The sequence below is a fragment of the Hipposideros armiger genome, unplaced genomic scaffold, assembly GCF_001890085.2.
Source record: "Hipposideros armiger isolate ML-2016 unplaced genomic scaffold, ASM189008v1 scaffold_163, whole genome shotgun sequence".
Taxonomy (NCBI): Eukaryota; Metazoa; Chordata; class Mammalia; order Chiroptera; family Hipposideridae; genus Hipposideros; species Hipposideros armiger.
Window position 1 is genome coordinate 1,961,176 of NW_017731513.1, and position 27,547 is coordinate 1,988,722.

At 45.5% G+C, this 27,547-nt stretch overlaps 1 protein-coding gene across 8 annotated transcripts in view; it reads right to left on the bottom strand.

Annotated features, from left to right (window-relative positions):
• Positions 1-27,547, bottom strand: part of MMP16 (matrix metallopeptidase 16) — a 451,752-nt gene that overhangs the window by 27,695 nt on the left and 396,510 nt on the right. For all 8 annotated transcript variants that reach the window (XM_019651641.1, XM_019651642.1, XM_019651638.1 and 5 more), the window contains 3 exons: positions 22,312-22,473; positions 20,305-20,516; positions 1,169-1,307 (listed from right to left, as the gene is read on the bottom strand). In XM_019651641.1, the coding sequence (XP_019507186.1) occupies positions 1,169-1,307; positions 20,305-20,516; positions 22,312-22,473 (513 nt within the window). The remainder of the gene's footprint in view (positions 1-1,168; positions 1,308-20,304; positions 20,517-22,311; positions 22,474-27,547) is intronic.

Here is a 27,547-nt window from a genome sequence, read left to right on the forward strand (position 1 = left end):
GGGCCGACAACGAAGGCCAGAGGAAAGTGTGACCAAGGAAGAGCTTGACTCATTGTGGCAACAGCCAGTGTGGCCGGGACCAGGGACTCCGACCAGCACGTGAGTTTACTCCTCGCTTATCCTGTCATCCCTGCGTTCCAGGCATCACTTCAAACAGCTCAGCACACTGGGCTGGCCTGGTTTTGTGCAGCCCACAATCTAAAAGGGCTTTTACATCTTTAAAAGTGAAAACAGAACAGCAAAGAAGGATATATCATCATCACTATAAACTCTTCTACTCTGATCCTGAGGATAACACTTTTTTGTTTCTTGTTTCTCCCGGTTAAGCCCCCCAATCCTTCCCCCAGCATCCATCCCGTGGAAGCTCCTTATCGGTCCTTTGGTTTCTGGGCAACACGTTCGATCCCCTCCACTCTGGACCCCAGTGCTCCTGGGTCAGCTCACGGCCCCACCGTCCTCCCACCCATGTCGCCCCCACAGACCTCAGCTCCTGGGTCAGCTCACGGCCCCACTGTCCTCCCACCCATGTCGCCCCCACAGACCTCAGGTTCGCTGTTCTGAACATGAGCGCGTTTGGGCGACAGGGTGCTTGTCACCTGAGCTCACTTTCCCCGGGAACCTCACCTGCATGTCAGGCAGCGAGCGTCTGTGCAGGTAAACCTGGCGCTCAGATAAATCATAGCAAACTTAATAGACTCCGCTGGGTGACGCGACCCAGGTGACACTTCTACCCGTAAGCTCTACTGCCCTTTTGAGCAATTTCCTAGTTTAAACCATGGAACAGAAACTGGGTAAAGCAAATAAAGTCTGAGACAAATCAAAGAGGTTTCAGCACATAAAGCAGCAAGAAACTCCAAATACTCTAAAGAACCCCAAACCCCTTAGTTAATGGAAAAATGGCTTTCAAATCATTCATTTATTCCATGTTTTGGGGTGCTGTTAAGAGAAATCTAAGAATTCTATGAAACCACAGTGCCTCCTAAATTTGGCTTATATACGAGATGCCACATGAGAAAACATAAATTAGAGAATCAGTTTGGTTAGTTCATTCTGATTCTACTTCATGTATGATTCTGGTCAACACATGCGGTTCCTCGCACCCAGGCTCTCCCGGCTCATCTGCGGGACACAGTGGCCCAGACACAGCAGCAAGCCCAGCCTGCCTTACCTTTAAAGAAGACGAAGTTCCCGTCGCTGTTCTCGTACACGGCGTCGACGCTGGGCGGCAGACCCCGCCAGAAGTAGGCAATCTGCATGGGGTACCCCTCCATCACCCTGTTGTTCCTCACTCGCCAAAACCACTGGTCCTGCAAAGCAAGCAGACGACCCTTAGCGTGGCGGCCCCACGCCGTCCACACTCACAGTCACAAGGCAGCTGCCCCACTGCCCACAAGACCCAGAGGTGCCAGCAGTGGCCCTCCCCGCTGCCCCAGGGTGGTCAGAGGTAACGTAGAAACACTCTGCCTCTGTGCCCAGGGCTTCTGGGGGAGAAAGGCAGGAAGCGCTGACAAGTCCCTGCCGGCTCCCAGGCCAGTCAGCTTTCCAGAGCGTGAGGGCAGCAGCGTGGGCACGGGTCAGCGCCTGCGTGTCTGCACACACCGGCGAGACCCCCACCTAAGGTGTGGGACGCCTCCAGGTCTGCCCACCTGCACCCCTGCCCCTGGAACACAAGTGGGGGCCCCTTTCACCCTCCACTGTGTCCCAGTTGGGATGACACATTACATGGCCATCCCCAATGAACAAAGTTATCTTCAAAACAAGCCATCAGAGTGCACTCCCACCAGGGTCACCTGGTATACCCACGCGCTCCCACATGTCCCCTGCTTCACTCGGTCATCGCAAAGGCCACTGTGCATTAAGGGTCCATGCCGTCTCTAGTGAACAATCACGACTTGCCGCAGGGCAAGTGTGTGTAAATGTGGTTGAGTTAATAATTAGCTCACACCAGCATTTCACCACCACTTCTCACTAACGGCAAAAAAACTCCAACATTTCACTTGCAAGTTACATATATGTACTATTTAGATAAGTACATATCTCAAAAATATCTCCATTCCAATTATCTGCTCTCTTCCCCAGACTCAGATATTAATGATTTATTGTGGGACTTGCCTGAGCTTTTGGTAAGAGTAGGTTAGCCTAAGGTTTCCCAAGATTCGTTATTCATTCATACATATGCGCACACACACACCTACATACACATATACAACGTGCACACACGTACATACAACGTGCACACACACACCCACATGCAACCTACTGAGGATTCTTGGATTTTAGGTGATATGATAAAAATGAACCTTTTCCCATCTAAACCCAACTAGTACAATATTTGAGTTTAGGGCTCCTTTCCCGAAAACCACTTTTTCTTGCGCGGTTCACAGACCTTCCATATCACACTGTTAGGGAAAGAGCCTTAACCTCCGATACGACGGCACCAGCCGCCACTGGGGCGATTTGCTCTCTCCCCGCCTTTGGGATCAGGACTGTGAATCCCGGCAGGCTGATCTAAGTTTCAGTTCCCATCATCACATGCTTGAGTGCTGGAAAACAAAAGGTTCCATGCGTCGCCCTGCACCCGCAGTTCCGGACCCCGGAACATGAACTCTGAGGGTGAGCGTTCTGTCCAGCGGGAGGAAGCAGATGGCCGGCTCCGAGGCTGGACGGCCATCACAGCTGCTCAGGAGTGTGGCCACCACTTAGGGCGCATAAGGGGCTGCACGCAGCCGTGTCCTGACAACACCCATTGGGAATGGCCACCCCTTTATTTCTGACCCGAAAAAAAGAGTGCCATTCGCACTGAAATCTAGGTTCCTGCAGCATGAAGCCTAAGACAGTTTTGACTCAAGGTACCCAGGGCAGTGTATCCAGTGTAACTTTGGAACCATCTAATCTAGCTTTGTTACCTCAGGCTTTTGCTGTCAGCTTATCAATACCTATTGTTCTCTGAAATTTGCTGCTTCTTCAGTCGCCCCCTTCTCCTGAGAGCACACCCATCTGTGTGGTTCAAACACTGCCCCCGCCCCGCCCAGCCCAGCACCACACAGACAGACACACGCGTGTCTCTTCCCGGCTGGGCGCAGGGGCTGGCTGCGCAGTATCTAGTGCCGTGTCCCACCACCGCCCCACACTCCAGCCCCTAGAGCACCCACACCTCCCAAGGCACCAGGCTCTGAGGGTGCAATTCCTTCCGTGCCTCTGCCTCCTCCCGGGAGCGCCACCATCACTCTCTGCATTCTTTCTGCGTTAAATGTCTTTTAAGACTCAGCTCAGGCTTCGGCACCTCCAGGGATGTCTGTGCCCTCTTCCCCAAGCTCTCCCTGCCCTCTGGGTGACCCCTGTGTGTATTCCAGAGGCAGCCTGCAGCGGCTCATGGGCCAGGGTGCCACGACGGGTCGTGCTGTGGAGGGTGGCAGAGATGCCCCGTGATGTGACATGGGCAGAACCGCAGGGTTCAATGGTGCTATGCAGTGTTATTTTTCGTGTCTCCAATAGGTCATATTATTGTTTCCCAGACCTCCCCACACTGCTTGGAAGGAAAGTCACCAGCTAAAGGACTGTGGATAGCAGGACAGAACCAGCGAGAAAAACATGTGGAACAGAAACAGAGTTGTCAGCAGACAGCAAAGAAAGCTCTGAACAAGGGGAGGCCTTGGGGAGGCGGGGCCCCCAAGACAATGCGCCACAGGCGCACCTTGTTTTCTTTCAAAGGGACACCAAGTTACTTGTCAACAAATTAGGAGTTAGAGATCTGTGCAGAATTAGAGGTTTGCTCCTAGGAGACAAGGGTGGATGGGGCAGAGAATTCCCCAGAAACGACAAAGCGAAGGACCCTGAAAGGTCCCTAAGTGACTGGGCCCAAGAGGTCAGGGGCAGTGCTGCCACAGCAGGAGCAGCTAATCCTCATTACCGCGCGCTAATTGCTTTATGCTAATCTGCTCGGGAGACGGCTCTCTGCATGGTGGTTTATCTGCTCAAATGGTGCATTCAGAAGGTGACTGCCTGCCCTTCCTTAAACTTAGTCCTCAACAAACCAGGGGATGTGCAGTCCGACGGTGACAGCCCACTGTCACAGTCCGCGGCCAGGGACGGCTCCTCACCAGCCCACGTCTGCCCACTGAGAAGAGTGTGAGTAAGCACTCGTTAGCGGGAGTTGTCAACTATTTGATAACTTAACAATCACTTGTATATTAATGATTATAACTAAAATACGTGTCTACACCACGTATTTTTATAGAAATTTGCAAAATATGTATTGTTCCATTCATTTTAAAGCTAAAATTGAAGACCGAGAAGAAAACTGAAGATAGCCTTGGCTAATATTGAAATGATTACTAGCTTTAGTCGTTTGAATACGTCTCATGAGAACCAGTTTACACAAAACTAACATCTACCAAATAGTCCCAATCATGTATACTGAGTTCAACCTGCCAACCTAGAACAGCAAAAGTGATCTATATGTTTCTGGAAAATCTTAGCGCTGGGAAAGTCTTATTTTCCTCTTTCCTATTCACCTTCCAAAATGCATGTTTCACCTACAGTAACTCCATTTTGGGGCTCAGTGAACATTATTACTTTTATAGCTGATTTCTGAACTTTTTTTTTTTTAAGATTAGCAATCACAATTAAAATATTAATTTGCATGATAAAATCCTATGGTGAATGACAAATAAACAACAGCTCATCTATTGCTTTGCAACCTTTTTTTGCCATCATTCATCGTTTTAAACTTTGTCTCTCCCTTTTTTTTATACAACACCATTAATGCCTACACATTCCCCCCAGATGATCCTCACAGATTTTTACTTCCTCAATCAGATTCTGTCACTGTTCTTTCTTACTAGTCAGAAATAGTGGAAATTATGACTATGAACACAAAACCCACCTGGGGAATAGAGGCTACTGCTCTTCAATTTAATAGCTTTTGGTATATTGTTCTGGTTCAATGGTTCCCTATGGAGAGTGTCTCACCATCACCTCCAAGGCCACAGAGGACAGAAAACTGTATTTCAGCCTATGCCATAGAAAAAGCAGACGAGGAGGGCGACAGCGGGAAGATAGCTAATTCATTATACACTGTACTTACGATATCCTTTTAACCAATGTATTACAAAATAAGGTAGAAACAGTCCATTTTTTCCTCATTAATATTCAGAATTTTAAAGAAATAATTAGCTTATATGGACTTAAGACACTGATAAATTATTAAAAATTAATCCTCGAGGTCTGCTCTGTCAATATGGTATATCCATTAGCCACATGTGGCTATTTTCTTTAAATCACTTAAATGTAATTTAGAAACCAGTTTCTCCTGCAGCAGCCACGTTTCAAGCTGGCGTCCAGTGGCCGTCACCTGGGCAGCACAGAAGGTCCGCAGGTTCGCTGAGCAGTGCTGCGTTGGTCCTTGACGGCTGTTAGGGTTTTTCCCCGTCTGATTTGTTCCCAGGCTCCTTATTGCCAATACAGGAAATTCCTAAGTGCGGTTGGGGGCCAGGCTGCGGGGGACGTTGGCTGAGATGGCTCTAAGGCGTCCATGTTTCGGGGCCGGTCTTCAGCAAAAACACTGCAGCTATTATCAGGAACCTGGGACATCAGTACTCCCCTCATTCATGACCCCCATTTTCAGAAGCAAAACTTTAACGTTCTTTAGCTGTGGGGCTAATTAGAAAGATTTTTCCTGGGGTCTTTGCACTGCTGGACCTCAGCTAACATGTCACCCTGCAGAAGGCTCCTTGGGGAACCCAAAGCAGGGTCGTCCCTTCCCACCTGCCTCAACCTCTGCCTTCTGATGTGTTGCTGTCTCGCTTCACCGCTGCGTTTCTTGGTGCCTTCTGCACACAGATGTATTTATTTGATTGATCGCTGACTGTCCCTTCTTCCACTCAAATAAAGCTTGTTGCAGGGGAAAGGTTTTGCAGTGTCGGCTGCAATATCCCAGGTCCCAGAAGGCTGCCAGGCATAGGCAGGCACCTTGTAAATATTTATCACACAAATCAATGAACGTGCTGGGCGAGAAATGGAGATTGAAGTTATCCATGGTGGAAATATGCTTTTGTGACATAGAAGGCATGTTTTCAAATAAAAAATACATTTCTTTTCTCTCCTCACTGATCTTTGTGGTTAATGTTCTCCAAATGTATCTGGAGTATAGCAACTCCAAAGTTATATATCGTGCACATAAATACCTCTACGGAAGTGAACTGAGAGCTGGCCTGTGACAGGTGAGACTGGCTGTCTGCAGCGGTGACCATTCCAGAAATGGGGGGTGACTCTTGGGGAGACCGGGGTTGGATGCACATCTACTACTGAAGAACGACAAGTGCATGGAAACCTCAGGTCCTAAAAACTCTAACGAAACCCAGCGTTAGTGATAGTTTTGAAAATGGGTGGTTTTGAGTGTACGTTGTCTCAAAAGCAAAAAAAGGCAACTTTTGGTCAGGGACGCTTCACACTGCCCAGGAGTGTGGTCCTGACACTTTAGCACACATGGCCACGTCCAACTTCAGCCCAGTGCAGCAGTGACGCTGGGAGTATCGGGCCTGGGACTCTGTCTCCAGTGACACCGCTAAGGATGTCCAGCCGCCCCAGAAGCAGCCTCTTACTGTAATATGGTGCATGCTGCCGTTTTGTGGAGTATAGTCACATTTTCCTTCGTGATAATTATAGTTGCCACTGTAAATTGACAGGTTGTCATTTTTTTTTAGCTCAAGCCATCAGCCAGTCTTATGTGGCTGTAGTTTGTTAAACGAGTCCTTTACAGCCTGACCCACTGAGGCAACGGCCCCACAAGCCCAGCGACGAGACCTCGAAACCCAGGACTCACCCAACTGGCCTCCTTCCAGGCCATTTTTGGCATCGTCCAGTACAACCAGTCTGACTTACACCATCTTCATTTTCTTCTGCATCCGGATCCGGATTTTGGATGTTCTTTGCATTTTTTACAAATGGAATTTAACACAAAAGTTAAACAGGTAAGAAAATAACACAAACGATTGGTGCTGTTTTACAAATGCCCCCAAATAGCATTTTCACAGCAGAGGGAACACCCTTTGGGGCCTTGCCGGATGGGCACACTGCAGCATCATGTCTGCCTCAGGAGTCTGGGTTACAGCGGGACGCAAAGCACCACCTGAGAGATGGTGTTTCTCCCTCCTTTCATGTGTGTACTAGCAATTTCAGTGATGCTGTAAATGTTTCATGTTTGAAATACAGAATTAAAGAGCTTTAAGAAACCAGTCTCTCCATGCCTGTGGGAGTCTGCCCAAGTACACACCGACGCTCACTCTGAAACGAAGCACCTAACGTTTACTCAGTATAAGGCAGGTCTGTCTGAGGCCCCAGCCGAGGTGGAGCGAGTTACTGGAAACAGAAAGGACTCTTTATTTCATGTGTAACATAAGCACATATTGTGGGTTCTCCAGGCAGCACGATAGTCTGTTTTTAATGTAGGATAATTATATTCATTTCTTTTCCCCAAACATGCTTCAGTCTAAAATCACTATTCTGTGGTGATTTTCTGGACACAACCTAACGGAATCTTTGCAAATAGCAGATCACTCGATAACTACAGATTCTGCTGACAAATATTATTACTACAAAAATAATTTATTAAGATTTTTGTGTTATTAATGTGTGGACTAATTTTTAATGAAATTATGATTATCTGAAATCATTGATAGTTATTAGAAGAGTGGCAAACCAATATTAACTGGTGATACTGGTAAGTGATTTTTAATTAACATTATTTGTAATGCCACGTAACATGGGTTATTGTTTTATTTTCAAAATTGTTTATTGACCAAAACTGTAAAACATGAGGTACCCAAAAGAAACAGTACATTTCTCCCTCTCGCTATGTTCTGACTATTCTTTATTTATGTAGCCCAGATCCAGGGTTTAGAAAGGTCTCTTTATTTTTATAATTTATGAAAACTTGACCATTGCCACACACAGGCTTCAAGGAAATGAGAAAGGTGGGTCACGACCAGCAACACATCCCAGGAGCCCTGTGTCTCCGTGCCCCACACCCAACACGTCAAAACCATGCTTTCAGGCTGAAGCATCGTCAGGAGGAGAGCATCCGTTTTCTCTGCAGGCCCCACGAGACCCCCGTGGCCCCTCGTATGAGCGGCAGTTGATGGGTCTGGCTGGGCAAGTTACAAAGCCTGTCCCCGCGCCGACATGAAAAGAGCCTTGGAAAGGAATGGCAGCCGCCTTGGAGACAGCCTGTCAAAGGGTTTCAGTTTCCTTTCCTTGGCGTCCCAGCCACTGTCAAAGGCCTATTTCATTCCGGTAGTTTCCACACTATTGAATGCACAGAGCCTGCAACCGTAATTCAGGGTGGGCCCCACGGTCACGAAGCTGTGGACAGAGGTGAGCAGGCGCCGAAGGGAAGGGCAGAGCCGCAGATTTTACGGCACCCTAGGATCTCACGCTGGCGGTCCTTGCTAAGGTGGGGGCAAGGCGACAATTAGCTGGGGGCTTGAAGAAAAAAGCTCTCTTCATTTCGCCTACAAAATCACCTTAATTTTTTGCAAGTTTATTGTGATTATCACAATCAGAGACTAAAACGTCCAAGGCATTTTTTTGTGTGTGCAATTTCTTTTTGCCACCAAACGCCAACACAGCCCAGGAGGGAGGCCAGACTGGGAGCGCTGGGGTTTGGCTTTGATCGCAGTCTCTGGCTTTGGTTTGCTGTGCCTCAGGGCAAGTCAGGCGTCTCCATGACCTCAGCTCCCAGCCACAGCCCAAGAAAAGGATTTCCGAATACCTCTTTCAGTGTAGCATCAAGGTGGGGGAGCCAACACATTTCCAAACATGCTAAAACTTACAGGAAAATTCACAGGAATGGCTATCCTATTTAAAATATCTGCAAGATGAACAGCCACAAAAACACCCTCCTGATGAATTAATGAGCACTGTGGGTAAGGTGACTTTCTGCTCTGCTAAAATGCACTTGAAAACTGAGTGCGGCCCTTCAGCTTGAATCTCTGCCTGATTATCTAAAGTCTATAAAATGTAAGCGTGTCCTTGAAAAACAGGGTCAGGTGGTTAACTGAGCATTTAAGAGACAGCCCAAATCACAGATTATCTAGAATTCCTTCCTTATTTAATACTAACCTACTTTTCCCCTTCTGAAGCTAGGGGCCATGCTCGCATTGGCAACAGTGATAAACGAGAGCGTGGTATAAAAAAGTATTAAAAAAGCCACCATCGCGCGTCCAGCCTGAAGCACACAACACCTTGTTCCTCTCTGTGCCTCACAAGTTCTGAAAAACTAACTGGTGCCATTCCTGCAGCACCGCCAAAGGAATAACTAGGAAACGCTGCTTATTCACCCTGTAGTACGGTAGTCAGTACAGGCCTGTGATCTCCTCCCCACGATTCTAAAATTTACCCTGAAGAATGAAAGTTGCTTTTTGAGTTTGGAACAAACTTATTTGGCAGAGAGCCTGATTTAAACCAACATGAGGATTTTAGAGATGTGTTTATTGGGACTATTTATAAGTTTCAATAAAGAAATATGAACGGGTTTGATTCCGCGTTGCTTCCCTAGGGCCTCATGGAAGAAATGTTCAATACATTGAATTATTAATAAAAAACTTTTCATAAAGTCATCCTTGGCTGCAGTGTATTAAAATGGAACCAGTACTTCAGTGTCCTTATTTCAAACTCAAATGCGATTGGTAATGGCATTTTGAACAAAACTGAGAATTTCATTTCCTGCTTTTTTGTTTCTTTAGCAGATCACTGTCATTTTTGCTTTTTGTCTTTTGGTGTTTCCAAAATAAACAACAAAAACAGCACTGGTTTAGAAGAATACGGAATTGAGCTTCCTGGTCTTTTGTCTGAGCCTTGGGTATATAATTTCCTGCCCGGCTGAGGGTTATGTCCTGAGACAGCCCCCGCCGGGATGATGGAGTGGAGCTTTCCCAGCAGGCGACGGGGCGCGGGCTGACCTGACAAAGCGCAGCCCCCTTAGCAAGCACCGCCTGAATATGGGGCATGTGAGTGTGCGTTTTAATTTTTACATTTCCCAGCCAGACCCCTTCATTCATCATTGGAAACCTAGGAAAACACCCTCACGTTATAAATTCTAACATTAAAAACACTGAAAGTGATCATGTTTACTGCGTTCAGTAGAGTACTCTTACCTCGGTCTCTGAAATTGGGCATCTGGGCCCCTGCAGGGACAATTCCCATGGGGAGGGGGGCGTTCCCGTGGGAGGGGGTGTTCCCGTGGGAGGACCGTCGTCACCCGTGCTCTGCCTCCTCGAGTGGGTTCCGCACATCCCTCTGGACACACACAGACCGCCTCACCATGTCGCAGTTCTCCTATTTGAGGTCACCTGCCCTAGCCCTTTTAGTGACTTCTACTGGAACATCTGCTCATTTAACTTCCTGATATAAGTTTTGATATACTGAATTGGGGAAAATGTTCTATGAGTTTAGTTTAAATTTTTACTGTTTGAAGGGTAAAAAAACTTAGTTTTAAGTTAAATCAGAATGTGATCTACAATAGTTAGGGTTATGGCTTCTCACAGGGAGGGAATACAGATCCAATACAGGGTGACAGCTGACAGGCGCCACGTCCTCAAGGAGCAGCACCAGCCTGGTGGCCCTTGTGACAGTGCCCACGGGGACTGCCGACCATAAGGCAGTCCAGTCTTTCTCGGGGCTTCATGTCGTCACCTGCCTGCCTGTCCACATGGCAGGGTTCAGTGTCTAGGTCATGTGGTGACACCTCAGGGCCCCCAGCTGAGCTATATCACAACTGGGTTCCCAGGCAGCCAGCCCAGCCCAAAGCTGACACTGCTCTCAGGTATGACCTGGAACCTCCACAAGGCCAAGGTGTGGAGACCTTCAGAGTGGCCTTTGGGCCAGTTCCTCATAGCACCGCAGTCCTTACTTCAAGGAAAAAGTATGGAACCACAGATTTAAAATAATAAAAAGCCTAAAACCTAACACTTAATTGGAAATGCTTAACATGCATTGATTTTTAAGAAAAGGAAAGCTAAGTAAAAAACACCTTTATTGCCCATAGTGTGTCAGTAAATTTTCAACTTAACTTGTGAAAATTTGAGATGTTGATAGAATTATGACCATTATTTTGCTCTCGTTCTATCAATGATAGCTATGTGGATTTTTAATAATGACTCCTTTACCAATCACCATAATTATAGCAAAATAAATGTCCCTGATATTTTAATACTGACTTTTTCTTAAAGCTGGGATAAGGGAGTAGCCATAATGATCTATTTTCACAAACTCACAGAATGGACCCTGATGGGCAATGTCTACATATTCAGAACTCGAACCGTTGAATTTACTCTTGACCCTCTACTAGATCTTTTCTTTATGGGACCAGTAGGGAACCGGGGTGGATACACACAATACAGACATCTTAACGAGTTTACAAGATGACGTGGAAGTTTCAGAGCTCAACACGAAGCTCGGCACTTCTCCTTGGACAGTACCTGCACAGGCAGACGCCAACTTGGAAATGCTGTCTCTATTCCAAGGGACTTCAGGATGATGACCTGACAGTGTGCCAGGGCGGCCAGCTCAGACCTCAGCTCCAAAAGCCGCAGACCCAGGGCGGCTGTGAGGAGGGGGTACAGCCCCAGACGCACAGGCCCGGCTGCTGTCCCAGGGGACTAGCTCCCGCCAACGTGACTGTCCTGTGCTTCAGCAGGGCACATCCAGGCTCTGATGCACCTTTTCTCTGAATAAAGTTTCAGTAAATAACACCCTTTTCACCGGGTGCTCTGCTAGTTCCCCTTCGTTTGCAGGTAGGACAGACTCCTGCTGTCTGGCCCGCTCCGACCCCTTCACAATGTCAGCACCCTTGACAGACACACAGGCAAGTCCCGTTTTTTTTTGGTTTTTTTGTTTGTTTGTTTTTCATTTAACCCATGCCCTGTGTGAGGCAGCGTCCGCCACCCTCCCTGGAGCTGCACTTTTTAGAGCTCCTTTGTCCTGACCCTCCACCCTGTTGTCTCCCTGGAGCTAGTCACCTCCAAAACCCCCCCCACCCCCATCAGCAGTGGGGCGCTGTGTCCTCTTACCTCTCAGGAGCCAACACCCACTTAGCATTTCTCCTGAGCTCTGTCCCCTGCTCTGCTCCCACGTAGTCACCCCAGGCAATTCTGGGAGCAGGTGGTCAGCATGGCACGGCTGTCCTTTGCGACCTGGGCCCACCCGTGTGTCTCTGGCCTCTCATCAAGAGTTTTTTGCCTCAATGTCCACAGAACTCCATCAGCTCCCATGGCGTGACCCCCTTCTCACCCCCACGCTTGGCTAACGTGGTGTGGTTCTCACGGGCAGGTACGAGAGCCTCCCCAGGTGTTCCGATCTGTGGCCCCAGCACCCGCATGGCGCTGGTGCCTCACCCGTCACAGCACGTCACAATGCCCAGTGCCGGTCCAGTCACAGACACCTCCTCCACAAGAACACGGGTCTCCCGGAGGGTAAGAATGGGATGACCCACGGGAAGTCCTGCTCAGCGTCCATCTCTATTTGCTAGCCAGTCAAACTTGATTGAATTAAAGAGCAGGGTGAATAAAAGAGCACAGTCGTCGGGGTTTTAGAAGAGCAAGGAATGTCACAGCCTCGCTCCCAGTCTCTTCACAGTCACATGACGCTTTGCACGTGACATAGCATCACTCTTACAGCAACGTCAGCAGGGGGTGGGTACCTGCCATCCCTGTGCTAGGGGCCTCCCAGTGTTTGCTGAGCTAATAGACTGCTCTGTGACAGCCCTGACGCTGCATAAATTAACAGCACACTCTGGATTAATTGCCAAGCATCTTGCCACTTTGCACAATTTGAAAGTATTTCTATAGTGAACAGAATACATTTTCACCACGGTGCCCAAAAAATGGCACAGCTGTGGATACACAAAACAATTATTGCAGTGGGCACAGGCCCCCATCTCACTGGCCAGCCAGCCGTGCTAGCCAGGTGAAATCCCATCATGGAAACCCGTCCCTGGGACTCTGAACGAGACCAACCTCTGTCACAGCTGAGGAGAACCCAGAGCACACATTCACAGGTCCTGCCTACCTTTGTGTTTTGAAACAGTGATGGCATCCCCATCATCACGACCTTCACAGGTATCAAGCCCTTTTAATGCCACGTATGTTGAGCTATTAAATGCATAGACATCATCACAACAGTACACATTGTGAGAGCCCACTCACAACCCCATCACTCTGCAATCTGCCTAACATCATTTTCTATACTTTCTATGCCTTGTCATACATAATACACATCATCATACATAAAATTTTATATTTTACTCTTTTCTTGTGTATACGTTATAATCATGCCTTATTATTTCCCACATTCTCCAAAATTAAATTTTCAAATGACTGCACTACAACCCACTGGGCTCGCTTTCTAACCATGACCGTACCACTGGATCATGTGGGTCGCCTGCAAATTGTTTCCCTCCTGGCAAGAAAGCTGCAGTGTACACCGCTGTTCATTTTAGATTTACTTTGCTTTTTCAGGATGAATTACTCCACATGGGTTACTGTTTGGAAACTATGCATATTTTCCTGTTTATTGTAAAACATACTAATGCTGTAGTTTAAACCTGAAATATTTTCAATCTTCCTCATTTGCTATTGATACTATCTATAGTTTCTTGAAAATAACCATGTAAATAAACACCACACACACACACACACACACACACACACACACACACACACACACACAATGCTCTGAAACTTTGAAGTTGTATAAGAAGCACGTATAGAAGACTAAACAAAGCAGTCAGAAGCTCCTGAATGGAAGTTAAACGCAGGGAAAACAGAGTTAGGAATAAAAATAGTGCTCATTTAATAAATAACTTATTGAATGAGGCCTATGGACCAAGTACTTTTCAAGTATACAGTCTAAGCACTCATTAGAAAAGTGGTATTTCAATGTTTTACTATGGCTCATGACCCCGTTCTTAACATTGCTAATAGTAGTGATTTTTTTCTGTAATTTCACATAATTCTGGAGGTAGATTGTCACATAATTTGCAAATAATGGTAGTTGGCCTCTACTTTGTTTTAAATGTTTATACATGTAAGACCCTCTTGCAACAGATGAGATAAATGGGTGCCTCTAAGAAATTCTGCAGAGCTGACTAGAGGTTTAATCACTTCGTGTAATCCACAAAGCACAATGATCATCACACACATAGTGAAAGTTTAATTAAGGAATGGAAAGCCTGAATCTCGTCTGTGCTTTACGGAAATAGGAGAGGTCCAAGTGGCACCGTCACAAATGCCAAATATGGAGGAAAACTTAGAAACATGCTGCTTTCAAAACTTCTGAAATGAAACAAACTACTCTCTATGTGCAGCACAAATCTTGAACTGAACACTGCTTACTAATCTTGCATTCCGGCACAAGTGCTCTGAACCCTGGAGTGTGACTCCAAGCATTTTCTATGTAAAAATCTCAACATATAGAGTATGACAAACATGGAACAAGAAAACGTATGTTTGGACACTGAAAATATTTAAAATATTAATAATTCCAGAAAGGGAATATTAGTATTGCTACAGACTAAATTAGCTCACAATCAACATACATTTAGAAAAAGTTCTGCATTAACTACATAGAACTTCCTTGTTCACTGTATAAATTTATATCAAATAAAAAGTACATGATCAAATGTATTTCAGTCTCCAAAATATGGACTGTATACATTCATTGTTTTATTTATAATATTAATAAAAATAGTTTTATTGAATCCAAAACTAGAATTTAAATATATACTTAAAACATCTAAAGTCACCCCAAAATCAATTGACTGAAGAGGGAACTGGAAAGCCAGGGGACTATGAATCCTCCCTACTAGACACTCACACACTTAACCCCACGCGTGAGGTGTCGGGAAATGGCAATCAAAGGATCTGAAAGTTTCCAGGAGTAAATCTTAACCATAACTGCATACACATACAAATACTTTGAAAATCAATAAATATTGACATTAAAATGTGGTATTGCACACGATTCCAGCCGCTTCCTTAAATGTTTACCTAAAGTCTCTGAACGACTGTGATCCTGCCCTAGTGTCTGAGGGGTTTCTCGTTAACTCCCTGCTTCCAGTCTTGGGGTCACTGCCTGTGGTCTGATGGGAATGGGCCCGATCACAGGTACTGCTACTATTGGGTTGTCGGAGAAGTCATGACGTATTTTGTCTATGGTTTTCAAAAGTCATTTATTTATATAAAGAACAAAGATCAATCAATGATATATTGCCCATTTTGTTCGATAACCTTTTGCCATCTTTCAGTGAGCTTCATAATTCCTCGTTCATAGAAGAACCTGTCTTTATTTGCGAAAAACTGAACAAGGTGCTGATTTACAGCCTCATCTGAATTGAACGTTATACCACACAAGGAGTTTTAAAGAGAGCGAAACAAGTGGAAGTCTGACAGCGCAAGGTCAGGTGAGTATGGTGGGTGTGGCAACACATCCCATCCAAGCTCCAATCATTTTTGATGGGTGTTCCAACTTGTGTGTGGCCTCACGTTATCACGATGGAACACAACTCCTTTACAATGAACAAGCTCTGGACATTTCTGGATGATGGATTCATTGAAACTGTCCAATTGCCGACAGTACACATTGAAATTGATTGGTTCTTTGGTCGGAGCTCGAAAAACACGACACCTTTAAAATCCTACCACACTGAGAGCATAACCTTCCTCTGATGAATGTCTGCTTTCGATGTCGTTTGAGCGGAAGCATCACATTGGGACCAAGACCGTTTGCACACCACATTGTTGTAAACAATCCACTTCTCATCAACAGTTATCAGTCGCTTCAAAAAAGGATCATTTTCCTCATGTTTAATGAGCATATTGCAGATGTTTATATGCGCTGTCAAATGAACTTCTTTGAGTTTATGTGGAACCCAAATATCGAGCTTGCTTACGTATTCCAGCTTCTTCAGATGGTCATGAACGCTTGAATGATAGATGTTCAATGTTTCTGCAATCTCTTGTCTCGAGTAATGTGGGTTTGACTCGATCAATGGCTTTATTTTGTCGTCATCAACCTCGGTGGGCCTCTCTGACCGAGGAGCATGATTGAGATAAAAATCACCAGCACGGAATTTCGTGAACCATCATTGGCACTGACGCTCTTGTAGAGCATGGTCACTGTAAACTTTATGCAACTTTTCACAAGCTTGACACACATTCTTCCCTTTATGGAAGTAAAGCAGTAAAATATGGCAAAAATGCACCATTTGGTCTTCCATCTTCAACTTGCTGTAAAATCTCCAAAACTCAACCAAACTGATCAATTTTTTTTTAGAATGAAGCTAGAACTGTCAGCTGTCAAATGACATAGCAATAACATAGATGTGAATGACTATAGTACTTCCAAAAATGAACTAGTGCCATCTGTTGCAAACATGTGTCATGACTTTTCCAGCAACCCAGTATGATCAGGTAGGCCTTCCCGACAGTCAGGTAAACGTGGCTGGCCAGTTTAGATTCCCCGTGCTGAGTACTTTCCCGAAGTATGCTTTGTTTGGAAAACACTTTTTGGATTCTCTGCCACAGAATATGGTTAATCACTTCCCTGAGTGAAATTACATGAACATTAACAACAAACCTCCATTCCTTCCCCTTACACCTTCCGAAGTAGAGCCGTTTCCTGTCATCTTTCTTCAGCTCAAAGTGATTTTTACAAATAATTGCGAACAGCAAGGGGATCCAAGTTAGTGAATATGAGTAACTCAAATACCAGTGTCTTGCTACAGAGACTTCTGCACAGCTGTGACATAGGTTGTCAGCCATTACACAGATGAGGACAGTAAGGTCAGAGGCATTTAACCAGTATTTATCGCAGGCCAGGCCCTGGACACTGTGCGGTCCAGCAATAAACACAGGCGGAGCCGCAGTCCTTTCGGGCACCTGGGACTGTGGGATGTGACTTCAGGCCACCTGTCATGTGCGGGAGTCAAAGCATCACCTACAGCGATGTGAACGGGACACACATCCACACCAGGTGCGAGTGGCATCACCAGGTTGGGAGCTGACAGGGAATTCTTCTGATGGCCAAAAACAGAAGTGGCATAAAGGATGTCACTGCAGGAGCTTTTCTGAATTTCGACAAGCACCGCTGCGCCTTCACAAACTCAGCCCCGCTGACCTACGCAGCAGCAGCCAGCCTGGGCAGGAGTAGAGCATGGCGAAGCAGCAGCACGGAGACACGTGGATTTGGAATCCAATGGGGGACCTGCAAAGCCAGGAGCATCTGACAAGTCCCGGGACCCACAGGGACACAAGTGTGGCTGGAACTGAGTGAGTAAAAGAGCTGAAGAAGAGAAGGTGACATCAGAGGGGCACAGGGCAGTGGGCTGACATAGTGGCCTCCTGGGCACTGAAGGAATGGCAGCCTTTTGTCCCAACTTTACTGAGGTGCTCCTGACAAATAAAAATTCTGTTGTTTAAGGTGCACAGCCTGATGCTTTACATAAGTACACACTGTAAGACGATTACGACAATGACACTAACACAGACATCGGTCCCCTCACCTGGCTACCAGGGTTTTCACATGAGGTGAGAACACAGGTCTATTCACAGCAAGTTTCAGTGAGCCACACATCGCTACTAACTGGTCACCTGCTGTACGTTAGGTGCCCAGCACCTGTGCATCTGGGAAGTGGGAGCTGTACCCTCTGACCAACAACCCCAGCCCCCCGGCCCCTGGCACCACCGCTCCATGAAGGTCACTGTGAGTTCCACTGTTCAGACTCCACATATGCGTATGAGACCATGAAATATCGTTCTCTCTGCGTCTGGCTTACTCAGCCTACATAATGTCCTCCAGGTTATTCCGTGTTATCACAAATGGTAACAACTCCTTTTTGTGTAAGACTGAGTGATGCCCACTGTGTGCACACACCATGTCTCCTTATCCACCCATCCCTCCATGTACACTGAGGTTGTATCCGTGTCTTGGCTATGAATCACGTGCAGTGAACATGGGTGCACAGAGACGTCTTAGAGATGGCGACTGTACTTCCTTTGGACAAACACCCAGCGTGGGGTTGTCTGATGAGGACCTTGGCTTTACTCTTGAGTCAGACACTGGAGGGTTTTCAGCAAAGCAGACATGCTGCACGGTTTCCCAGGCTCGTTCTGTGCAGGACTGACGGTGGGCTGGGGGAGCCCGTCAGGGGCACAGCACAGTGTGGAGGCAGAGGTGCTTCAGAGAACTGCCGCAGCGGACAGGGAGGGAACTGGCCAGACTCCAACGTCTCTGAAGGTGCAGACAACTAACATGGCCCCACCTTTTAGAATTCACTTGCTGAATAAATGGGAAGAGTTGCCCTGTTTGGATGGGCAGAGAGGAGCAGGTGTGTGCAGAAGAGGAGCAGCCCCGTTTTAAGTATGCTGACTTGGGCCTCTAGGTGGAGAGGTCAAATGGGAACCTGAACAGGTACCTCTCCTGCGCTTCCTCACTCACTTCTCTATGCCGATGGGTCTGTAGTTGACCTTCCGAGCTGACCAGACACACCTCCCTGGTGGTGCTGACACCCGGGGCTTCCCCTGTCCCCACCGCCCACACGGCGCGTTGGGAAGTTACCACATGGACCCTAGGGTCATTTCTATTCCTTTTAGTGACAGTAGAGTTGAAACAGAGGAATATGCAACACGGGAAGAAAAATGTTTAAAATAAAACAAATGAAAGGGGTAAACTGCGGTCCATGGAAAGACATTTAGCATAGAATGAGAAACACAGTGACATTAAATATCAAGAGATAACATGTCACTGAATAGAAGAGTTGAAGTTCAATTTTTATCAACTGTGAAGAGTTTAGTCACAAATCAATATGACGGAAATATAATTGAGGACAAAAATTATACTTCTAAACAATCTCTTTCCATGAGCATCTCTGTTCTTCTCTCTCTCTCTCTCTCTCTCTCTCTCTCTCTCTCTCTGAGTCAATCAATCTGTCTATCATATAAAAATCTCTTATTTTATAAAAGAAAACCGCCATCTTGCAAAGGAAATGGGGTCCTACCCAGTACTTACTGGGCTTGGAGGGTGGGACGCCATTCAGCTGCTATTAACGACAGCCTAAAGCTGGGATGCTGAACTTCAGTCGCAACACTGCAAACAAAGTCCCTCCCTTGTCATCTGGTGACTTGTAGAATAGACAGAAAATATCTCATAAGCTTTTTAATTTTACTCCTTGCATCTGAATTTACTCATCTATTTAAATTGAATGGGAGATATCTAAGTAAGCCTCTCAGGGCATTTACAGAATTCAAAAATCTATTCATGGGCTTTAGCAAAAGCATTGATCTTTCCTGGACAGCACGGCGCTCCGATACATGCCACATCAAGTCCAAATCTGATTATCCAATCAAGGAAATAGAGTGCTTTGCTGGTTACAAAGTATATGGAATCCATATTTTTGAAGTATAGCCTCTGGTAGATAGAAAATTCTGTATCAGTAGGATTTTATAAATCCATAATTATTTATTGATTTGTGTCCACCAAAAAAAAAAAAGGGTGCATTATCTTATTTTTAAATGGGTATTAGAAATATGTGGTTAATACTGAAATGCTGACTTAAACGTTTTTTGGGGTTTTTTTTATTCATGTGTAAGATCAGTTTACCAATCCTGAGGGAGAATATTACTTTTTGGTATTACCCTATACTTTTCAATAGGATGTGACTTACTTTAATACACTGTTTATTGACGTGATTGTCTGAGAACCCAATGACATAAAAAGCACGTTTAGCTTCAGCTTATAACCTTTTAAAAAAATAAAATGAATTATGTAGATATAAATGCCTAAGAAAAACAGCCACACACATGAGATCGAAATGACAGCCTCATAGAGACTTAACTCCAATGGCTATCAGCAGACCCCAAAGAAAACAATCAGTATTCCCCCAAAATGATGCTGTCACGTGAGCTTATGGGGGTCCCATCAAGTATGCAAACCGCAGATGCCTAGGAGTGGTTACATGCTTCAAATTGTGCTTTTTTATCTGTCCTCAGCATGCGGCGTTTTCTTACCCCTACATGTCCAGGCATTCTGGCTTCTGCTGACAGAAATGCGTTCCCCAAACAGACAGTCATGGCGCTCTCCTGCTAGACATTGAAGCCCCTGTGTGCATGTATGTTTTAAGATGCTTTTTTGGCACCTTCTGACTGCGAGAGGTCCGGGAAGGTACCGCCTGAATGAATGAGCACTGGTTTTTCTAAAGCGACACTGCAGACACTTGACCTATTGTTAAAATAAAAAACTGCAGCCTCCTACCTTAAAGACGAACATCTCCCGGCGGAGAATGGCAAGAGTGTTGAAGTCCCCATCGCAGATGTTGGGTTTGGCTCCCGGGTAGGAAGGTCGGCCCGTGGGTGGCCGGGGAGGCTTGGGCCGGTCATTCTTCCGAGGGTCAGCTGGAGGAACGGAGCGGTGTGGGGGCACCGTCGGCAGAGGTCTTGTGGGCGGAGGGGTCTTGTCAGGTGGCCCTTGGGAACAGGAGGACAGCTGTTGGCTCACGTGAAGCTGGGACAGCACCAGAAAGTGTACTTCATCGCACAGGCTAAGTGAGCTAGAGGTCGCTGAGACCACATGTGTGCCGGAAACAAGGCGTCTTCCCAGCCAGCCATGGCCGAGTCTGAGGAACCGCGCTCACCACGCTAGGTCCTGGATCCAAGGAGCGAGCCTTTCTTGGTTAATTTTTAACAATATTTTTTATAGCTTCCCCACAGTCCTCATTGGAAAAGCTGCTTTGAAATCTTTTTTTGGAAGTAGGTGGTGTATAAATAATAAATAACTGAAAAGGAATATAACATATAAAGTGCACCAAAGTGAACTCTGGATTTTGATAGGCACTGAGCCTATGCAAATATTTCTGAAAGATTAACATAAACAGATCAAAGCTTATTCTACCTTCTGTCTCCAATTATATTTTATAACCTTTTCCCGACTTTCCTTATTTTCTTCTAATGAAATGTTTTGATAAATTGCTAGGAGAGTATTTCACGTGAATATTGAATCTAAGTCAGCTATTGATTAAAACACCACTAGTCAAATATTAATATGAAGAACTGCTTCTAAAAAGAGGGTTCTAAGTCAAGCCAAAGTTTGCACACGGAAGTTGGTGCCGAGGCAAAGTATCATTTGGCCAGGCGTATGTCTTCGGAAAGAAACACAGAAGCTGTTCACACTTAACGTTTCAATATGGAAAGAATATTCTTTTCAGGCCTTCAGTCTGGACTGCTGGTTCAGGAGGTCACAGGAAGGACCCTCCTTGCAGTCTCCTCGGGAGGTGCTTAGGCAGAGGTCTGCACAGCTCTCTCCAGCTCTGGGCCCCCACATCTCTTTTTCCGCATTTCCCCCCAAACAAAGAGCAGTGCGACAATGCACCTTATATTTCCAAATCTATGTAAACCCTGTAAGAGCACTTACCACTGAGATTCAAACTAAAAAACGCATTCGTGAACTTAAACTCTGCTACTCAAAAACGCAAACACCATCTTCTGGTTACTGGATACCAACATTCAGAGAGCAGCACACTTGTAGTGTAAAAGGAAAGCTTCACTTCATTGACTGAGTAAGGCTATTCTCTATGTAGAAATTATAAATGCCAAGAACTTAACAATTACATGTGCAATAAATGTCTTTATAAAGGTCAACCGTTCTACTGAGGGAGTCAGGATTATAGTCAATACGGGAACAGTCTCTCTCCCTTTTGTCTTCATGTGCATGTGCTGACTGAACACCATAAATAAAAATAATTTTGCTGCACTAGAGCTTCATTTTGACTTATGTTAGTAAACTTAGCCAATTGTTGCCTGTCACTCTCAGTCAATAACTACACGCTTTCGAAGTGATTCAGTTACATCCATCACATGCGGGTGTTTTCTACTACTTCAAAAGCAATTTGTCTAGGAACATCTAATGTCAGCCACCACTGCCGGAGGCCAGTCTGTCAGCTTGTACCAAAGGACATACTGCTTTCATTGGTTATATTCATTTATTACGCATTGTCACCTGAACTTAAGCACTAAAGCTTATCAGATCTTTGTTGTAACTATTGGTTTCAACTAAACTTGATTAGAAAATGCTTTCTAATCTATCTACTAAGGGATCTGGGACTGTTGCCAACAAAACCTGACTGATTGAAGACTTTTGCCAACAGGCCAGGTTTTCTCATTCGGGACCTCCCTCTTTGACAGGAGAGCCCCTGTCCCGAAAAGACATCATGGCAGGGATTCTGGGATTCCGTGGGGTGATGCACACAGAAACGGCATGGCCTACCATAGATCTTCTGGATGCCCTGTAGGTCGTCGTTGGGCAGTTTGAAGCTGTCAGTCTCCATGTACTGGTAGAACGGGGCCATGATGGCGGTGGGGTCGTTGGAATGCTCCAACCCCAGGGCATGTCCCAACTCGTGAACTGCCACGAGAAACAAGTCATTGCCTGTGCAAAGGAGAAGATGAGACACGAATGTCACTGACATCCAAGTACAGAACCAATACGGACAGTACACAACCTGGTGCTACCAACATCTTTCCTGAGAAAGAGAGGAGAACATCTTTACTTCAACTAGCGCTATGATTTCCGCATTGCATTTACGCCAGCAAAATCGCACAGGGGGTGCGGCTGGGACAGTGTTGATAATGAAGTCACAGAAATGTGGAAACTGAAAGTGAAGAACAGGGACTAAAAGTTGAAAAAAAGACCAGCGCATCAGAAGTCGCACTGCTGTCGAAATACCCTTCCGATGACAAAGCACGTGTGGTGCAACTTCTCACTTTTACGACATCCTCACAGACCCCATTCTAACAGTGACAGGGTGAAAAACAGAGGACAGATGCAACCCCTGCTTTTATATGGATGAGAAAATGCAGGCAAACAGGGGACGCGTCTTGTCAACAGCAAGTTGAGACTAGGACTCAGCGTATTATTTAGTTACTTTTCCTGCTTACATTATCTTTTTAAAATTTTTATTTCTCCATTACAGTTGACATACAATATTACATTAGTTTCAGATGTACAACATAGTGGTTAGACATTTACATACCTTACACAGGGAACCTCCCCTCCACCCCCCCGTCCTGTAAGTCTAGTCCCCACCTGCCACCATACATAATTATTACCATATTGTTGACAATACTCCCTGTGCAAACTCAGGTATCATACGAAGGCTTCTTGTTCTCACTAGCTGGACTATAGGAATACTGTTGTGTAGGCTAGCAGTCATAATAACTAGGATTCTAGTCCTCATTCTGTAAACACAAATTCTAATCAACTCAATGGTAATCTGAACAAAAAAATATTAGGTTGGTGCAAAAGTAATTGCAGTTTCGGACCATGAATTTTAAATCATTATAACTAGGCCCAAAGATATCTTTATCAATCAAAATAGGAACCATTACAATCAATACATTTTTGCCAATGAGAAATAAGTTTCTTTATTCCTGTAGCATAAAAATCCATGCTTCGGGATTTGACAAACTCTTGGAAAGCATTTTCTGCATCCTGCTGCCTGTGGAAGTGTTTTCCCTGCAAAAAGTTGTCGAGATGCTTGAAGCAGCGGTAGTCAGTTGGTGAGAGGTCAGGTGAATATGGCAGATGGGTGGCCATGGGCATTTTCAGACCTAGACTATCTATTAATAACACCATCTCTAAAGTGAGCACCTGCGGATCTCAAATCAGACACATTTCTTAAGATGCGGCTTCTTGGTCAGAGTCCCAGTGCGGCTTTACAGGGGTCACATCTTCCTTTTATGCTTTCCACTCATCACAGCCTCCTTCCTCAGCTAGCGTGTCCCCTTCCCCAGGAAGCAGGCGCCCTGAATGGTGTCACTGGGGAAGCGTGCAGGGTCACCCTGTTCTCAGGCAGGGAGGCAGGGCACTCAGTCACTATCGACCTCAAGGACCCTGTGGAGTTGGGCAGGGCACTTCAGATCTATCACAGAAAAATCTCTTTCAGTCACAAATAATTTTTTTTTCCTAATAAGAGGAATACAAAAGGCCAAAGCATAAAACGAAGTAATAAGAGCAAAGGTGATTCCATGCCACGGATCTGTCCTCCCCAGATGGACCCAGTGTTCCCAAGCCCATCTCCGAGGGTGGGGGGGGGGCGTCCTTGTCTGCGAAATGAAGTGGGGCTCGGGGGAAGTTAGCGTGGTTTGGAATTGAACCTCTGACCCCTGGAGTTGGCCAGGGCACTTGTAATCAGAAATACTGGCCAAGGGCTCCAGGCAATTCTTCTTCTTCAGATGATTGGCAATAATATAATTAAACCTGACTTGCAGCCTCACAGTAGTTTAAAAGGGTATAAGCTGTTCCACGAAGCACTATCCTGTGATTTGCACCCCACTAGGAACAGAAGTTGTTGGCACACAATGGGTTTTAGACAAATAAAATGCAGCAGCCCCCACCAGTAAAAAAGAAAAAAAATGCCAGAAAAAATAAAATAAACTAAAATACAGCAGCCCTCCTTCCCAAGAATGAAAACCCTCACCGCTCCGGTAACTGATCATTAATTCACGTTACACGAGGCTCTCCACTGCGATGCGCCTGAGCTTATCTGCACACAGGCCACAGAGGACAAACCAGCCCCTGCTTAGCGCAGAAACATTACTTGCTCCTTGGGCAAGGTTTTTGGTTTTGAGCTTGTGGCTTTCAATGGTGCCTCTAATCTTCTTTCCTTTGCATACTGTAACACGATTTCAGAACACCGAACGGCATATAATGAAAGATAACGCATTATTTATAATTTCCTTGTCATAATTATGTCTTTATGCTTTACGCTAAGCTCTTCCGGCCCTCCATGCATTTTCATATGCTGTTGCCTCTGCTGACAACATATCCTGAATGTTAAAAAATGACTGTGTAATATTTCATACATAAAAACTGCCATAAATAATTCTAACATTTACAATCCTCTAAACCTATTCGAACACTAGAATATCACCAGCTCCACTGAGTCTCTGTCTGGTTTCTTGTCTGTCAGATCGTTACTAACCTGAGTTCTGAAGTTCTGCTTCCCTTGCTTATATTTTGATATTTTCAGGCACTTAAACTATAAGGTCTTCCAAAAATCAGCAGAAGTTTTCCAAAGCTATACTACTATGACATTTCTAGTTTTTAATTTAATGAGTACTCTAGAAAAAACCAACACAATAAAAATAACTCAGGTCTGTGCCAGCCAGGGGAGGGGGCTTTCAGTGTTAACAGACGGCAGAGCAACTCCCAGCAGCGATTTGAACTCTGCACTCTTCTCCTGTGTGTGAACGTGAGCGCTACTTTATCCATCTCGATGCTGAGACACCTGGCATAGCGACCCCGCTGTTATGTGCCACCATCTCCAGACCAGCGGCCACTATGCAACGGAGACGCTTTTAACAATTACCAGTTACCTCCAATGTGCAAGGAACTATTTGTAGAATTACCAAACCACGGATACGCACTTTGCCTAACATGTGATCGATTTGTGTGCTGTCTGCCAGTCAGCACGAAGTGCCGGGGGCTTTAAAGATCAAGTCCCCGAGTCCTTTGTCCTTAGCTGGGGGACTGAGATTTAGTTCAGCGACTCTGAGCTCTTTGGGGTTCATGTGCTCCTCAGAGAATCAGAGAAATTGAGGAGCTTCCCCCCAATGAATGCATTAGCACGGTATTGCATGTGATTTTCACGGCAGTTTTATTCTACTTACATTAAGACAGAGAGGATTTAAAGCCCTCTCTCGGCTGCTGTCTGCACGTGGGTAAGGAAATCACTAGCTTCTCTGTGACCCAGGCCTTACCTGTAAAGCGGGTGTCAGGTCACCTCCTCCCAGGGCATTGGTGGGTTAGCTCAGCGTGTCCGTGACACACTCAGCACAGTGCCTGGGACACGGCTCCACGTGTGAGTGGGATCCCTGCTCTCGCCCTGGGACTAAAAGACCCACGACTTCCGAGTTAGACGCCATGTTCTCCCCTATAATTCACGTTAATGAGGTTACAGACCTGGCTGCTTAGGTAGGGAAACTGTCTGTTTACAGGGGGAAAAGGCAAAAGCAACAAATAGAAACAGTGCCCTGGACCCTTGTCTTTGCATAGAGGTGCATTAACAAATTACAGACTGCTGTGTTTTGATAAAACATTAGGATATAAGTCAAACACCTACAGCCAAGGAGCCAGGCTAGTGACTCACTCAGACCTGGCGCTCTCCCTCTCGGAAGCCTGTCCCCACAAGGACCTGTTTCGTTCAGCAGGTGGGGTTCCTCATATTCACTTTGTAGAGGAGCCTCTTCACCTTAAGCAGCCCTTTCTTCCTTAGTCGAGCAATGGACTTGACGTGTACATTAATGTGGCACATGGGGACACAATCAGGGGACTCACGCGTGGCCTGCTGGTCACATAACACATTCTGAACCGTATTTGTGGCTCTTCAAAAGGACGTGATGCCACCTCAGTGTCACCCAAGTGTCCTCCTTATCTGCCCTCTTTAAGCTTGTCTTTAGAGCAGTGAACCAAACGGGAGGATGAAAATGAAAGCAAGAATAAAAGAACATTTCTCTTTTTTAATAAAAGAAATGCTTTCATCCGGCCATGAGTTATTCAACACAGGTGTAGCAGAGGAGCTTGTCTCCTTTTTATTTGTAAACAAATAATTGAAATGTCTGGGTTTCAGCTCAGAAATTGGCAGGATATTCTGTTGGCAATGTGCTTACAAATTTCAAATGTTCTGAAAAATGGTTTCTTTCTAGGATACATGAATTGGAAGAAAACTGTAACGTAAGTATCTTGACACATTTGTGTGTGTGTGTGTGTGTGTGTGTGTGTGTTTTGTAAGTGAAGCAATGAATAGAGCACCTATGCTTCATGGCTTTTACAGAGTCTTTGAAAATAAATTCATATAGTAACTCACTGTAGGCTTGGCAATTTCTTCCAGCAGACAGAAAGACTTAAAAATGTATTAGAGATACTGACTCTAAAAAAAGGCAAGGCATGTAAATTCCTGATTTGAGATTTCTTTTACTACTAATTATCTATTAATTGCAAAAGGCCTAATAACTACGAAGCAGTGCCCCCTTCACTGCAGGGGAACAGAAAGGACCACCAGTAGGGCTTGCCATGACCCGGAAGTTAATCCTTACAACGACCCCCGTGAGGGTCACGCTGACCTCCAAACAGCAACAGAAGCAGCAAAGGTTTGAATTCAGTAACTTAAAAAAGTAAAAATCAGCAGTTGCAAAACAGGGTGATGTAAAACACAGCATAGGAAATACAGTGAACGATACTTTAAGAACTCTGTAGGGTGTCAGTGGGGACTAGACATTTCGGGGATCACTCCGTAAGGTACAGGAATGTCTAACCACTAAACTGTACACCTGGAACTAACAGAACGTTGAATGTCAACTGTAATTGGAAAATAATTTAGCTGGCAAGTGGCACAGGCAAGTTTATATCCAAGTCTTTTGTCTGTGCTGAATGTGACTGTCCATGAATTCACTATCCCCCGCAACACACACACACACACACACACACACACACACACACACAC